This window comes from Lytechinus variegatus, chromosome 4, assembly GCF_018143015.1.
Source record: "Lytechinus variegatus isolate NC3 chromosome 4, Lvar_3.0, whole genome shotgun sequence".
NCBI lineage: Eukaryota > Metazoa > Echinodermata > Echinoidea > Temnopleuroida > Toxopneustidae > Lytechinus > Lytechinus variegatus.
This window is the reverse complement of record NC_054743.1, coordinates 50,249,399-50,267,507: the sequence shown is the minus strand read 5'-3', so window position 1 is coordinate 50,267,507 and position 18,109 is coordinate 50,249,399. Positions and strand designations below refer to the sequence as shown.

Here is an 18,109-nt window from a genome sequence, read left to right as displayed (position 1 = left end):
TAATGGCATGTGAAACCCTACCCTTAACAAGTATTGGAAACAAAACGATACTTTTGGCAAGTATTCCCTGAAATATACCCCTAAACAAGTATAGCGATTTTTTTATTGTTATGTCACGGGCCCGTCGATCGTCGGTTTTACCTTTACACATCATTAATTTTGGTTTAGTATACGGCCCCACCTTCCACACCTCGCAAAAATCGGAAACACGTAGTGTTGAAGCAAAAGGACATCCTTTATTAAACATTTTAATTTTGTTTCATCATCCCCGCAAATTTGACCCTAAACACGTAGCTTTCCTAGCGAAATAGATACCTTTTTTCATCATTTTTGTGTTTTTGACACCCTTATCACGTTACGTACGTAACGTGCCCTATCGATCGTGAAAAAGACATCCTTTTTACGTGTTTTTTTGGTCGCGCATGGTATCCACTCGTCAATGTAAGTGCCCCCCCCCCCCCGGGAACGACTGTTTTCGACTCGCCGTACAGCCGCCGTAGAACAAATGTGACAATAGTATTAGAATCATATGGACTAGGGTCGCTTACATTAATAGACGTGGTATATACACTGATCTCTCCCCTAAGGGAGAGATCAGTGGGTATATAGAATTCTGTGGGTATATAGAATTCTGTAGAAAGTAGTACGAGTAAATGAGAGAGGGCGCTATGATATGAATGCAAGAAAAAACAATTTCTGAGATGATTTGAGATTTATCATTATACACAAGATGAGTCATTGTATAAGGAACAATTTCCCATATTTAACTCAATTTCGTCATAAATTGGACTTGGGCCGTTTTCATATACTCAGGCTAAATTTTTCATCTTTATGTTTTTGTTTAGGGGGTTTTGGTAAAAAAAAAAGAAAAGAAAAAAGTGGGAGCCGCAGGGCCACCTTGCGCTGCCCCCCCCCCCCGCGGCCCCTGATAAGTGATGCGAACTCGAAGCTCGAGCTGATTTTATTTCTTTTTGCGATTTAGACCCCAAAGCAAGATAATTCTAATTAAGTACCTATCCTGGAGAGGATGTGTATATAATTACAATGATAATGTTGGACACTAGAAGTAATTGATATCTGCCTTATGACCTTACGATGGGATATCTGAAGCCTTCAATGACTGTTTGTGGGAATTCATGAAGAGCATGTCTGTCGCATATAAAATAATGCGAGCGCGTAGTGCCAGCTGGAAATTTGTTGATATTTAGCGCTTTTTTGCACTCATGAACAGGATGCGAATAACTATATCCCGGGACTATATCTCGCTAACAAAATACCAGAAATCGAAATTTGAATAGCAAGCAGAATAATGAACGAAAATTGCTTGAAAACAAAACATTTTAGGGCCTTTATCCTCATATCCTCAAGAGCAGATTCAAGTCAATACAAGCACGGAGCGGGAGCAAAATCATTACTTTAAGATTTAGATTATGACATGAAAATGATTCCCCTCCCCCCACGTTTTATTCACTCTTTTATTCTCATTTTCTCGTCTACTCTTTAATGGGCCCTACCCCTACCGCCTGTCGACGTCATGAGCAGAATAACAATTATGTGCTGAATATTATTTGATTAATTTTGAGTCATCAATAATTATTGTGCATGAATATATTGAAAATGTTTCCAAAATGAACCTGAAATAGATTTGTTATTCACTGAATGAAGAATTTTCTTGAAATTCCTGACCATCAATGTTGTTTTCATGTCTCATTAATTTTCAATTCTTCAAATTGAACAAGATATTGAATATATAAGGTGTGTGAAAATTAATGAGCCGTGAAAGTATTTGTTGCGATATAAATCACTTTAAAGTAAACATAAAAGACGAATGGGAGGCTTTATTTTTTCAATAATCAACTCGATCAACTGCATAATTAATTTTGATTTGCCGAATGATTAAAAAAAATCAATTCCGAAAGTTAAGATAACATTTATATTCTTCGCACAATGAAAATTGTTTTGATTCATGTTTTTTTTCTCTCTGAAGAAGGGACTTTTGATAAGGAGAGAGGGATATAGAGAAGGGGGGGGGGGGTTGAAGCGAAGGAAGGGGGGGGGGGGGCTGAAGAAAATGAAAGAGAGAGGGAGAGAAAGAAATAGAAGAAAGTCATTAAAAAAATGAGAGAGGGCATGGGGGGAGGGGGGGGGGGGGGACAAACAGGTGCAAATCTAGTACCAAGCCATTGGCATTGTATTCACCCGTTATAAGCCTAATTATTACCTCCCTTCTTTTGTTTTCTTACAAGAAAACTGAGAGAATTTGACCCATTTTTATGCATAGATATCTTATTTGTAAAAACTGAATATGCCCCTATTTCATGATCATGATTATCAGTAGAGGAAATTTAAAAAAAATATTTCATCAACAATAAAGATAAGCACAGTGAAATTCATTTTGTTTACTCCTCTGTTTGGACGGTACTTTATTTCACAAGAGATAAAGGTGACAAATATTTACATATTAGAAGCGACACATTTCTTTTTTATTTTATGATACAAGTGGGCAAGCTCACACACACACACAACATGATGATGTAAATACATTTCTATCAAATTTAGTGCTGCTACACTATAGTACTCAAAGCATATCCATGTCAAGTAGTGAGAATGAAATTTAAGGGATGATGAAAGCCTAATCTTCTTTCTTTCTTTTGATTATAGACTTATAAGATAATTTATGACAGTTTATATTTTTGATAGGTCATGTGCTTTTAAATACAAAAACATATGTGTCTTTGTAAGAGCAGCAATTACATACAGGGCCACCTGTATAATGCCCACTTTCAGAAGATAGAAAAAGTGGTCTTCACAAGCGACTGGCTACTAAAGAAGGGGTCCTTCATTTTCTGATGGCATTTAAAGGAAAAGTAGTCAAGGGGTCTTTATAATGACCCCATTGTACTCTATTCTAGAGGACCAGGATTTAAGATTAAGAGGGATTATCCACCTAATAATCCTTACAACCCCATGTTTTGAAATGCAAACCTACATTATCTTCCATATATGGATAATGGTCTGACTATAGAGGGTCAACTTGGCTTGTATATTAGCAAGGTGAGCTGGAGTATACCATTATTGGCAATTGCTTAAAAGGGAGTTCACCCTGAAGAAAAGTTTTTTTTGCACAATGTCCTTGGGAAACAAAGAGAAGCATACTGAATTTTCAAGAAAAATATGAATGTATGAATATCCATCCTACCTAGAAAATATTTTGAAAAGGCATGTTAAATGTTGACGTTGCTGGCTGTCCGTAGTTGTGGTTGATTGGATCAATAGTAACTCTTTGTAAGACGGGGCCCATGACATCTTTCATTATCATTAGCCCGGCTATAGCCGTGCTGCTTACAGGCACTCTGGCATTTGAGGTATTTCTCCCTGCCGGGTATCCATTCACCTCACCTGGGTTGAGTACAGCACTATATTGGCAAATTTCTTGCTGAAGGAAAACAAGCCATGACTGGGAATCTAACCCACGTCCCTCAGATTGAAAGACGAGAGTCATAACCACCAGACCACGACATCCCCCGGCATTCGATTCTCCTCTACAGATTAGCTCAAATAATACATCTAGGGGCGTACGGATATTCGATGAAAAGACATTCCTACAGGTGTCTGAAGAAACTAAATTGCAATCAATTGTACAAATCATATTTCATTTGCATACGACATATCAATCCTAACTACGATCGCGAATCCATGTAATTTGAGATGACAGACCAGCGATCAACCAAATCAACTTCCACGTTTTTGGCTCGCTTGATTCGCTCCATCACGTTTCAGAAAAAAAATCATTGTAGTCAATTCGGTAAGCCCCCCTCCAAATTTTCGCCATTATATAACACTGGTGACTGATTTATCAAGGTGATCGATTGTAACACTGAGATAGTTCAATGTATCCAAACAGGAAAAAAAAAACATAGGGGCTCGGGGTGATTTTGCCCCAACCCCCTCCCCCTCAAATTTCCCATTCACTACACTGTTCAAAGCTTATCCATCAGCTGTAAAAAGTAGCCCCCCCCAAAAAAAAACAAAAAAATTGCTTGGTATCCAACAAGGTATTTCATCAAGTTAGTTCATCAAATAGTTAACTATGATATAATTAAGAAGCTCTGAAGCCGAGACTAAAGCATTCGAAATGGATTCTAGAAATCTGTACAATAAATATGCTTGCAAGAATGTCTTAGTTTTTCACTCTATCAAAATGTTTCATAAGATGTTAGAACAAACTGCTTTTTATATATATATCTCAAGCCATTGCACACAGTAATAATATTCATATTCACAAGCCTTTATAACAGGAAGTCTATTAATATATACAAGCATGAATTAGGTAATAACTTAGCTGTGGGATCTACAAGTACAGTCGATGAAATATACATCTAAAATAAAACTGCATTTTAATGCCAAAGATACTACAAGGGGAAGATCGACAGTGCATAGAGCGTGCAATGAAATGCTCCGGAACAGCGCCCTCCATCGTTGAGTAAGTAACAAACTTTTTTTACCTTTGCGTATTGCGATAAGGTTGTGTACAAAACCTATGAGAGAAATGGTGGAGGGGCGAAGGAATAGACTATTTGTACTTTTAAGAATTTTTTCTTCAATTTTTCCCCCTCATATTATAAATTAATATATTTCAGAGGTTTCTGGGAAAGAAAAAGCTGGAAACATCCACATGCGTTGCCCTTGAGCCCTCTCCAAAATCCCCTCTCATTTTCCCAAAAGTTTTATATACAGCAGCGTGCCGATGTGCGATGGTTTACTTACTCAACGCTAGTGGGCACCCTTCCCCATGAGCATTAATTGAGCGTTTCAAAAAATCGCCAGTGTCCGATCTTTTCCTTGTAGTATCTTTGCTAATACCTAATTTGTGGCTTTCTAGGAACTTTAAATCACTTCTAATTAAAATTCATCATAGTGTGTATAATGTGAATGCACATTATTTGGATGATGCGAACATTTCAATAAAGCTAAAGAAGTAACGGACTAATATAAATTCAGAGACAATTCTATGCGACGCAAAGTGATGGTACTGGTGAATTTCAGGAAAGCTTACACAAGCATTTCAATCATATCTCTGTATCTTGACACGAGGGGGGGATTCACAATAATAAAAAAGGACATTGTAAGTTCATAAAGAGAATTGTTAAAAGCCGTCTTCCTATGCTTAATGGCTTCAAGTTATCACATGTGCTACCAAATGCACTCACAACCAAATGTTATTTGTATATTGTACAACGACTACTTAGCTTGTTGTACGCGAGCAAATGGGAGGCTGAATGTCAAACATTCTTATCGCTGTACACATGACGTACCATCCAAAATGTACCGTTGCACGGCTTTAGCAGGTCACGTCACAATACAATTTAATTTGTTGCATAAAAATGAAGGTTCAATATGCGTATAGCCTGCTGGCCAAATGCGCAATGCTGCCCAAGATCATGTGCGCTTATGGGATTTTGCCTTTCGGTTTTATTATTTTGCTTCCTTTTCATAGATAACTGCAGGATAAGTCTTTTTTTTCAGATTTTCGCTAGATTCGATTCGAGGCATTGGACAACACAAATAACAAATATTTTTATTCGCGCAATGGTGCGAGATTTTGAATTCGGTGAAAGAAAGAGACGAAGAGCATCTTTCTTTCACCTCATGCGAAATCTCGCACCATTGCACTCATGTCTATTCGCTACATGTATTTGTATACTGTTGAAAGGAGCAAACCAGCAAATCACAGTAAATCAACCATTAGCCGAGGAAAGAGATAAGGTCTGGTTATTGAACCTGATTTTTATGGGTTCTTTTTCTTTGCAATTCAAGAGGTCTACTTTATGTATTTTGGGAGGCTATTAATCTTTTTGCGCCCGATGTTATATTTTTTTTTACTGTCAAAACGCTTTGGAATAACAATATATTTTTCGAGACTGGTAAATTCTGAAACCTCAAAATACAAGAATATCTGTAGAAGAGAGGTAATGAAAAAAAAAGAATCCAGCACATGTGATAAATAGAAATCTCTTACATATCTTTGTATATCATTTTACGATAGGCAGTATATCAACACAAATCAGCATTTCATTCATGATAGAAATTAAACAGACTTAATACTGCTAAGTAAAGACTTGGAAGGACACATTTTTTTTTCCTAATGCCCAATATGATATCTTTTTTTGCACTCAATATGCACAGCTATTACAATAAATACCACTTCAATCAAATGATTTCTCCAAAAAGCAAATAAAATGATAGAATCCTTCAACAGAATTAATATAATGAGTATTTTCATGAAATAGGGAGAAGCGATGAAGATCACAGCCTGGTCATAGCTATTATCTGTAGCCTCAACAACCCCCTGAGGAGTTCTACATCCCCCAAATATGAACTTTCCCCATACCCCAGTCAGCGACTGTCTCCCATTCCAAGAACCCCAAGCGACACATGCACCAAAGAGTCTGTGTGGGTCTGGAGACATCTGTATCAAAGCATATGGATCTTATTCTAGTCAGAAAGCCTGCATTTGGCAAACAGCATCTCCTGGGCACTAATCGATTCTTCTATCTTCCCGCAGACTTCATAAATTGTCCACCAAGTTTTTTTGGTATATTCATGCAGTGTGAGTTCATTCTGGGTGTTTTCTGATCAAAGACAGTTTGTGACGATCTTGAAGAAGGTTCCCCATCCTTCCACGTTGACAGAACATGCAACTGTTGGATCTGCTGATGTGATTCTATGGCCTCTGTAACATCAGGATTGGCCTGGTCAGCCATCTGCGGACCCTACAAGCCTAATTAATCCAGATCCTGGAATGATTAAGATGGTCCTTGTCGCATCGATGGACGAACAAAGACAACAGCCCCGGGTGCTGAGCCAAGTAACAACTGATCTTGGGCTATCCGTAACCGTAACAGGTCAATAACTTTAGAAGACAACCATCCCTGATACAATTCACAAAGGAACATTCTTCTAGAACACTTCTCTTGGTGAGGCTAGATCTCCAGAAGTCAAATCTCCTTGAAGAATTTCTTACCTAAATACCAATTCCTTCAAGGACATCTTGCAAAGCATCAGGGGAACTCTCCTAGAACCATCCATAACATGATTAGTATCATATTTATCAGAACCCATGCTGGGTATCCCAGTTCACACTATCAAGACCCACACCAAAACCACACCTGAAATCATCAAACAAAGGACGACCCTCAAGATGAAGCCATAGTGACGTTGGTTGGTGAGTCTATTGTAACCAAGTCAGAGTGGTGGTGTTCTATCCGGTCCAGGAGTTGCGACGCTACGGGACAGAACTCGGTCTTCCAGTAGGACTTCATGAGCTGCTGGGTCTCTGCATCCCAGTCCGCATCCTCAGGAACCTCCAGGGCAACTTCCTCATCTGAAATCAAAGACAGATGGAGGAAACATAATATTGGTAGGCTGTTAAAACCTCATATCTTAAGATTTATACATTTCAGTGTCAGAAAAATACCACAGGACAACACATAAAACTGAAATTTAGGAAATCAGTATTTTTCGTGAAACCAACAGTATTCTTCTCAATTTTATTGAGGATAATTTTCAACAATTACAGAAAATCAGTACCGCTTAGCAGTTCTAGGGCCTGTTGCAGAAAGTTGCGATCAAACGCAACTGAATTTCATTTTACGTAACTTGAATTTTCAGCCAATGAAGCACACATATTCGGGACTTGTGCTTGATATTTTGACTTGCGTTTAAACGCAACTCTTTCCGCAACAGGCCCCTGCAGTGGTAGCAACCTCATATTGTCTGAGAACAGTTTCCCAGCTCCTGCGGAGGTCTTGTTTTGGGCAAGTTAAAGAAGGTTTCCACTTTAAAATGTCACACCTCTAATACAGAATTTTTTGTGACAATTCCTAAAAAATCTAAAGGTTTCAAATACAATGTTTTCACAGCCTAAAGTCAAAGGTTCCCCCCACCACTGCAAGATCTAAATTAAATTATACAGTCAACTTCTTAAGTTGCAAACACTTTCATTTATACTCCCAATCAGATCATCTCTCCCATATCCATGAATCAAATTCTAAATCAATTCTTTTTTCATTGACCAAGTAAGATCTTGCAAAAATGGGTCAGTTTTTTTTTTATTGACCTCTCTCTAGACCCTTTGACTTTTGTCAGGAAAATCTGCCAAAGATTTGCACACTGCCACTGCATCTTGAAACAAATTTGTACAATTTAAAACAGAGCCCATTTCTAAATTCATCCAATCTTTATTTGTAATTACATGCATTTTGCATATATTCATCTCTTGTTCAAACGGCCTATCTTAATATCAGAATGAATTTCTGGGCCCTGCAAAACACAAGGCTTTGCAATGAAATGCATAATAATCAATGAAACCAATTACAAATATATCAAATGCTAAAGGCTCTGTCACATTGTTCCGTGCAAGCCTTGTGGGTGACTTTTTAGGCTACCTGCAGGTTGCCCGCATTGACAGAACTCCGCATGTATCTTGCACGCAAGTCTGATTTGCCCACAGGAAAGTTCTAAGAATGCTCAAAACTTGTTGCAGGTGAGTTGCGGGCAATGCTTCTACGGAAAGATGTGACACCACCTTAATAAGCTCGATGTTAACAGTGCCCTGGGGCAGATTTCATGAGTAATAATAATAGCTGGATGTATAAAGCGCTTTTTGCCTGAGGTTTGCTCGAGCTGCCATCACCGGCGCTCAGTGCATGCAAGGAATTACTACTGCCGGGTACCCATTCACCTCACCTGGGTCAAGTGCAGCACAGTGTGGATAAATATCTTGAAGGGAAAACATGCCATGGCAGGGATTAGAACCCACGACCCTCTGTTTCAAAGGTGAGAGCTAGAACCACTAGACCACGACACACCCACAAGAAGACTTATAACTAGAGTTACTATGCCATTATTTTATTGCAAAAGACAAGGAAACCTTGGATTACGGTTGGCTGCTGAGCCCCGTTACCATAGTAGTTGTCAAACAATGAACCATGAAACACGCCCCTGGACTTAACAGAACTGCCCAGGCTTGTGGTGACTCCCCCCCATGTTCGAAAGAGCTCTGGAAATTAATAATAAAAACCTTAGAAAATCCCCAATCAGTGCAGTGTTAAAGCTTGTGTATAGTTTTGGTAAATCCACCAAAATGCACCTATCACTATTCCAATTCATTGCTAGCTAATATGAATGGATATGCCCTATAACAGTTATGATGTGGAGGATATGAAATGAAAATGTGTTTTACAGGATAAATTTTGCGATTTGACATGGAAATTTAACTTGATCGGGTCACCCGATCAAATTAAAATATCTATGTGTTTTTGTCTTTCAATTAAATCCTATTCCAAATCATGGAATGGGCTGAAACTTAAGTTCTTTGTCTGTAACTTTTGGATATCTAATCACTAAATTTACAAGATAAATGCTTGAATGCCCATTTTTTAATTTAAAACAAGCATCGCCGAGAGAGGGCGCTATATATCCAAGATTTGAATATTTGAAATTTTCTCAGAGAAGTGCAGTTGGAAAAATATCTAACGGTCTCTACGCTTCAGTAAGACTGTCATATTAGATGATATTCGATTATCAATCACATTATTGACCCTTTACCAAAGCTATACACAGGCTTTAAAGCTTATCAAATGTAGAAGATTTAGGCAGTTGGTAATGAAAACAGCCCCCAAAAATAAATATAAAATCACTTTTCAATTTTTTTTGCCTAGTACTGTCTTACCAAGGTAATCCACAAGCAGTTCTGTGAATTCGCCAGTCTCTTGCTCTCCAAAGGTCTCATTGGAGTTGACGATGTTCTCACTGTAGTTCCACAGCGTCATACAAACCATACCAGCAAGCTGCCAATCACTGCGTCCAAAGTCACGTAAAACATCTATCAATCTGAAAAACAACGTCAACATTTTAAAGATTAAATCAAGTTATGGATATGATTAATATCATTTTCAAACAGAAAATAGCCAAATGTTTGTGTTCAATGTTTGGTTCTTAGAAAATGCATATCATTATATAAATGTGCTCCACTTTCCAGTAAGGCAAGTACACATGCTTCTGGATGAATACGAATAAGTAGATTACCATGTGACAAACGATTCCGAGAGAGAATGAGTGGAAAGGCCTCAACCAAGGCAAAGACATGCTCATGCCACGCAAGTCTACAGTTCCCAGAGGGACATGGCCACCGATTTCTTCGCAATGGAACAGGGTTCCCTGTTTTTCAAGAGAACCTGATTTTTCCCTGATGAAGTTTAAAAATTCCCTGATAATTATTTACACCCATGTTCAGTTTCGATGTTTTTGAAGTTGTAGCAGTGAATCACGTGTATATTCAGTATAAAAAACAATAATGTAAACTAATTAGTACCACCATAACCAGTCATTAAATGGATGTTCGTTTCATGTGCAATCAAATATTACAAAGCCTGACTGACTACAGTGCTTTTGACTTTTGGGCTGATCAAATGCCCTGATTTTTTCCTGACTGGAAAAAAGTAAAATAATTTTCCCTGCATTACGAAAATTTCCCGTTTGATTCTCGACCTCACTTCGGACTGCAAACTGCTGTCGTATACCCCGTTTTGCATTTGTGAAATCTCAAACAACATTTCCAACCCCGATAAACCCATCTTGGCCAGGTAATCCCCTTGTCTCGATTTCACCACCACGGGCCAGCTAAACGAGCGTTGAGCCAAGGACGAAATGATAAACAACAGCTGTGCTATTACGTAAGACTTGTCTGCCTGTAGAAGGATCTTCGGAATGAAATTATTGTATTCGATATTAATCACGTTTTCAAAGGCATATTACATTCAGACATCCAATACTAGTCCATTTTCAATTTCGAACGAAGAAAATCGACCTCGAAATAAGGAAAGTATGCGGAATAAAAATTACGGTATGCTTAGCATGCAAGGACCGCGATGCATCCCATCTAGTTTCTGTCCGTACAGCAAGAAAATATGGGATGCATGCCGTTCACTCGCGCAACGATACAGTCTTAACGAAAGAAAGAAAGGAAGGAAGGAAGGAAGGGAGAGAGAAAGAAAGAAAGAAAGAAAAAGAAAGAAAGGAAGAAAAAAGTTTCTATCAACGCGTGTATACATGGAACTCCATGCACTCACCAGAACACACATTGCAATCCATCGTGTGTGGCCCCCTGCTGTGACCGTTGATGCTGGGGTGTATTATCTTCGGACCGAGGTCAAGAAACAGGTGTTTCTATACTTAAATTTCATGCTTGAGGGCAATAGGGTTTTGAGAAGAGATTTGATGATAAGGGAAACTTGGGGTATACTGCTCTTAAACGCAAGATTTTCGTCATGATTGGCTGGGAACCCTGTGGACACAAATATGCTAGTTGTAATATTCAGGATTGTGATGTACATAAAGCTCCAGCACAGACGTGATTGAGCTGATCAACGTTGAATATGGAAATAAATCAATGTCAGAATTCTTTATAGAGGAAACAAAAGGAGCACATTTGTCAAGGTAACGATCACATTAAAAACAAAACAATTTGAATGGATGGATGCATTACTGGTATTCCATAGGTGTGATCGATCTGATCGATTGCAACTCATTTGTAGATTGGGACCAAGGGTAAATTGCCAATTCGTCTAATGCCAACTGGTCCTCTCACCACACGGTCTAATTTCATTTAGTCTAATGCCATTCCGTCCATCAACATTTCATCTAACAACCATTTTGTCCAATAACCATTTAGTCCAATCATCAGTTCGTCTAAAATACACTTTATTTTCAGCCATTTAGCCAAATTAACACTTAGTCCAATTAGACCAAATGGTATATGGACTAAATGGCTATTAGACCAACTGGTTATTCGACGAAATGGTGAGTGGGCAAAATGGGGATAAGATCATATGGATAGTGGACGAAATGATGGTAGACCAAATGACAGTAGACGAGTCGGTAATTGGACGAATTGGTATTGGACCAGTTGGAAATAATCTGGACCAAGGACTTACTTGCTGACACCACCCTCTCTCTTGAGCATCGGTCTCCTCTCCTGGTCTGCCATCAGGTTTATAAGCACACCACAAGATGTATAGACAAACTCTCTATTACCAGAGTCCAGTAGAGTCACCATCATCTCATCCACTGTTGAAGCAGATCAACCAATAACCAATGAATATAATACAAATAATGCACAGGATTGGGGTCATTAGTGAGAATTATGCACATAAGGTACAGTGGTCCTGAAAAGTTATTGAACCCCTACACAACATGAAGATTATTTTAAGTGTTCAAGTTTTGCCATGTTTTTTTTTTTTTAGATATTTCATTGTGAAGTCAAGTGATGAAATATTACATTCAATGAAGTTTGTTTCTCTGGGCTTGCCGAACATTGTTGTCTACATTCAACGCTCAGCATGTAGGAATGCATTTTGTGGTGCTACTACAGCAGGTGAGAAGCAGAAGCAGCCACTAACTATACCCTCTTGTCTTGCTTTCCTTCCTTTCTTTTTTAGTGATGCACATTGTGGTGTGGTATTTTGTATGAAAAACTGCCACCGGACAATTGTTGACCCAAAGAAAACAATAACTAAAGCATGATGGGAGGGCGTATGTGGTGGTTGGTTCACATCCACTGTAGTAGCGCTGCATCAGGGCCCTGTTGTATGAAAGTTACCATTTTATCAACTTTGCCATCCAATGGTAACTTGCATGGAATCCTTGATTCTGATTGGCCGTTTATCAGCGTTACCATGGTAGCTACCACTGGATGGCAAAGTTACCATAATAGTACCGCGGTAACTTTTCTGCAATGGCCCCCAGATGCATCATATTTTTTTAGGGCGATAGCAAAGACAATGGCCTGTATTCCAAAGTCGGATTCAACTTAGACCATGGTCTAACTCTGTGCTAAAATTATGGGAAGCCAAATGTTTCAAATTTTTTTATAGTGAATGCTTCTCATGTTTACTGTGCTCTTTACTAATTATTTAATGGTGGAGACAAACTATCGTAATTATCCTTCGCAGGCATTTGATATAATGCTTTGAGTGTCAAATGAGCGGATTACTTGAACCTCTACCGTTAGAGATTTATGAAACAACTGACTTTTTCATATCTAAACCACAACTTAAAGCCAGAGTTTAAATTAAACCTGAATTCAGAATACGGGCCATTGGCTTCAGCCTGTGCCTATATTACAGGCTACAATGGCACATACATGATCACTACTTACCCTTTTTGGCCGTCAAAAAGTTGCGTATATCGATTGATCTTGAGAGGTTTCCAAAGACCCTAGATGCTTCTATCATCCCTTCTTTATGATCAGTAACTAGTTGCTTCAATAATACTGAAAACAAGATAGAATGCAAAAGAAATATAAAATTCAAAGTTAACATGGAAATGATAGTAAAATACGGGTATCTTGTAATTGCATGATTTACAAATTGAAAAAAATTGTTATCTCAGAATGAAAATCAAAATACAATCCCATGATTTCCAATAGTCATTTGATTAGTGATTACAACGCACTGCACAGACACTACTCCATGCTTGGGACACTTTAACAATAATTCAACACTTCAGAATGATCAGCTTAGTACATAATAATGATAATAATAATAATAATAATAGGCATTTAAATAGCGCCATCTATCTAGAAATATTCTATTCCGAGGAGCACAAGAAAAGAAATAATGAGAAAGTTTGGATGAGTGTCAAAGTGTCAAAAACTAATACTGTTAGAAAAGACTTAAGTTTTTAGATTTGAAGGTCTCCAGTGATGGTATAATTCTTAAATTCAATGGCAAGTTATTCCAGAGAGAAGGTGCTGAGGCAAAGAAAGCTCGCACACCATATGCTACACATGTCTTGGGAGTCTTAAGAAGTTGCTGGTGTGATGATATTATGCTACGAGCTGGTGTATAAGGCATGACAAGGTCTTGTAGATATTTTGGTGCCAAACCATTTAACACTTTCCAAGTGAGAAGAAGTATTTTAAAGTCTATACTCTTCCGGATTGGCAACCAATGTAACTTTTGAAAAATTGGTGAAATGCGTTGATATTTTGATGTACCGGTTAAAACCCTGGCAGCTGTATTCTGACTCTTTCTGAGCATACTGAAGTTTATTGACATTGCGTGAAGTTATATTAAAAAGAAGAGCATTTCCAACATCTAATCGAGATAGTACAAATGAGTGTACAAGCATAGCAGTAGACTTATGGTCAGGATTTTCCTAATGCTGTTAACATTATGAATATTACAGTATACTGATTGACATATTTTCTTTACAGGTGCATCCATGGACATATTTTCGTCAAATACGACACCAAGATTTCGAACTGATGACAAAGCTTTAATCATGGAGTCCCTAACCTGTCCTCATACCTTATTGCATGCAATTAGTTGTTCTCTCTGTAAAATCGATGCAGAAGTGTGTCAATTTAATACAGAATTATAAAGGTCATACAGGGCATTTACATAAAGATTTAGGCCCGACTCCTTACATATGGTTATGTCCTAAAGAGATTTGTCATTCATCTAGTTGTCATGAAAAGTTGTAATGCTTTAAAATTAACATGGTTGGGGCAGTTCATGGTATGAAGTTAGAATGGAGTAAGAATTGGAATTGGAGGTAAAATAATATGGTTGATTAATTACATTGTCCTATTCTATACGTCCTACGAAATGGGATGTCCGATACTCGATTTCATAGCGGTACAGAATATCCTGAGGCCTGTTTCGTTTCATAAAGTCGTTTGTAAAGTTACTCATCAATATATACAGGAATATGAAGCGGCAAAATACGAGTTAAGCGTTTCCATGAAAATTTTGGAATTGTACTTCTAAAAATTAACTAAAATGATGGCAAATAAATGTACGTCAAATGACATCCAGTAATTTGATACAGAAAAAGGAAAAATACTTTTTAAAAAAGGGGGCAGTAGGCATCTCCATGGAATGCTTTGGAATTCTTACCCTTAATTACAAATGCAGAATAAATAAAACCAAAACAAAAGAATGGAATTGCTATACTCACATCTCGCTATCTGAACCTGTCTCTCTACAATTGCACTATTGATGATGTCATAGAAAGATAAATTATTGATGGTGATAAGAGCATTAAGGACCAGCTCTTCATTCTGACTAATATCTTTTGATTCTGTAGAGAGAAAAAAAAAGAAACAACTAAATGATATAGACCTTATACATGGCCGTCATTGTGCTGCCATCTTAGAGGCTGCAGCCACTGTCTTGTATGTGTTGGTGAACTACACAGCTGGCGCATCTCCGACAACTCAATTTACACATATTCCTATATCCTCTGAGAGAGGGCGCTATGAGATTATGATGTCACATTCATAACTTCTATTGAAGAAAAGACAGGGAAACTCTGAAAGTTTAAACATAATCCATAATGCAACAGCTAGAGCAGTTTAGTATTGTAATACAGGCCCAATGGAATGATAACGCAGTAATTCTCAAAGTTTCAGAAAATATATTCACATCTTAATGGGCGAAAGTTTTTTCTTTCCTAACCGAGTGATAAATGTGTGGAACAGTCGCCCACAAGAAGTAGTTACTGCTTGTTCAGTGAATGCATTTAAAAATAGACTTGATAAGCATTGGGAGAAAATTGCCTATGATTTGAGTGAATTTCCAGTGTTTTCATGGAATTTTTTGTTGTCCACGATACACCTGCCACTCCTCCCTGCCAACACAAATAGTGCATCTGTGTAATTTTTTTCTGAAGGAGAGCAGCAATGGACATCTCCACTCTGATCGATGAACTGGCTCAGTCCTACAACATCGCTAAAGTATTGAAAGTAACGTAAAGTAAGTTACTACTCAATACATTCATACCACAATAATTGTTATTACCAAATAGCAAAACAAGTATGTTTCAACTCAAAACACTGTGAGGAATATGGCACCTATTGCGGAGCTGCCAACCTTTAAAGTAAAAATCATTAATCCAGAAGCTCGAGTCATGCGCCACACACTATTACAAATTTCTTTGAAGATTTCATAAAAAGAGCAGATTCCTTCAAAAGAAATGAATCCTCGCTTGATAAAGAGTTGCAGCGGCACTCGAAAGCTCGTGAACTTGTAAGCTAGTGAACACTTTTTGCGAGAGTGATCACGAATTTCCTTGTTGACCATAGTAGATTGCGAGACAAATGAATACCCTCTAGCGATTATTTCATTCCGCAATAATGAACCTATTTAGTATTATGAAATGAATCCTCTTTAACAAATGGCTCAGATTCAGAATATCTGGTAAATCCATGATAAATCTATCATAATCCAAGAGGAAAAACCCCACAAGATCGAGTCAGTATTAAGCATGTGATGATAAAACCAGGAGCAATGTAAACAGAGATACCGATCATGTGAATAATGAGCTTCATGGGTCACCTACAGATGAGTTCACCACTGTCCAATGTATTACAATATACAGGATAATAATAATAATAGACGGTTCTTGTATAGCGCATAACACATTATAAATAACGTCTCTATGCGCTTCCAAAGGACTTGGATATTATTACCCTGGCTTTAGCCCCGCAGCCTTTTACAGCGCTGGGGCATTTCAAGGAATAAATTCCTGCCAGGTACCCATTCACCTCACCTGGGTTGAGTGCAGCACAATGTGGATGAATTTCTTGCTGAAGGAAACTACGCCATGGCTGGGATTTGAACCCACGACCCTCTGTTTCAAAGTCCGGAGACTAATCCACTGGGCCACAACGCTCCACAAGGATTAAATGTCCTCAAAAGTGTAATAATTAAGGTCAGAAGCATAATGGCATAATCTGAAATGAAAATCGTAATGACTTTTTCTTAATAGTTGGCAGCTATGCCTCTGTCTTGCTTCTGCTATGCGGGCGAGACGAGAAGAAAAATAACCCCTAGAATCTCACCTAGAACTTGCATAAGGAGATCCACACATGTCTCATTGGCTGCTATAAGAGGCCCAATGTCTGGATTGATGGAGAGGTTTGCTACGACACGTATCAGCTTGATCAGTACATCCTCTATCGTGCCGTCTTGCTTTGCATCCCCGGAATCTTTCATACTCTCCTAGAGATGATCGTATCATCAGAAAAAAATGGCACAAATGAAAGTTGTTGGATAGATGGAAGTAATCATAGTGAGCTTTTCCATTCTTTAGATGATATTCATGTGACCTGAAACTCAGGCAGGATGTTGATTAACTTCATGCCAAGTTTCATGAACTAGGTCCATGTACTTTCTAAGTTTTGCTATCATTTCAAAATGAAATATGGAATGGATTTTTATACAGAGTGTTTAACAATCCCTTTGGAGACACTTCCCACCTTGATAAAATCCTGCCATACCTCTATCCAAAATATGTAAAACAGCAACAGTGTGTCCCAAGTACATACAATGTTCAAGGAAATTGTGCTAGAATATCACTATGCCAAGATGACTACGCAGGTAGAAACACCTTAGCTAGGTATCACCCGATGAAATATTGCAATACACGTAAATCCAAAAGGAAATTCAACATATTGGTTAAGTGTCCAAAGTACAATTTGCCGGTGTGTTGGCTCAGTTGGTAGAGCGTCTCACAACCGGGAGGTCGGAGGTTCAAACCCCGGCTGCGTCGGACCAAAAGACGGTAAGATGGGAGTTACTGCTACCCTGTTTGGCATTCAACAATTAAAGGGATAGAGCCTCGTCAATCTGGCGCTGCACAGTGGCTGCCGGGCCCACGATCAATTGGGCAAAGCAAATTTTCTGAGTATTTCATTTCATGTCTATTTCGAACAATAAATTATGGATTTTAATTTTTTCGTTTTTTTCAATTTGATTCTTGTGGAAGCTGTGCTAGGATTACCAAAGAACAGTACTCACCCTGAGATCTTTAGCCATGTATCTCCTGATGGATCCCTGGAGGACCTCCATGGCTCCGTCCGTGTTGAAAAGGCAATAACGACAGTCATCGTTCCTTGCCGTCAGGTTCCCTAAGACGAAGCCGACTCTGACGACCAGGTCATTCCGATCAGGGTGTTTGTTGATGAGGGCTAGGAGAGACTGGAAAGCGGTTGGGTGCTCAGCGAGGACTGCGGTACAGTCATTATTCAGGGTCAATTTGC

General features: G+C 38.4%; 1 protein-coding gene across 2 annotated transcripts in view; it reads right to left on the bottom strand.

Moving 5' to 3' along the window:
* Positions 1-2,658: 2,658 nt before the first annotated feature.
* LOC121414245 (armadillo repeat-containing protein 2-like) overlaps positions 2,659-18,109 on the bottom strand; it is a 29,499-nt gene continuing 14,048 nt past the window's right edge. For both annotated transcript variants that reach the window (XM_041607358.1, XM_041607359.1), the window contains exons 12-18: positions 17,868-18,108; positions 16,910-17,069; positions 15,025-15,147; positions 13,220-13,333; positions 11,997-12,129; positions 9,734-9,894; positions 2,659-7,384 (exon numbers count right to left, since the gene is read on the bottom strand). In XM_041607358.1, the coding sequence (XP_041463292.1) occupies positions 7,197-7,384; positions 9,734-9,894; positions 11,997-12,129; positions 13,220-13,333; positions 15,025-15,147; positions 16,910-17,069; positions 17,868-18,108 (1,120 nt within the window). In that variant the 3' untranslated portion in view covers positions 2,659-7,196. The remainder of the gene's footprint in view (positions 7,385-9,733; positions 9,895-11,996; positions 12,130-13,219; positions 13,334-15,024; positions 15,148-16,909; positions 17,070-17,867; position 18,109) is intronic.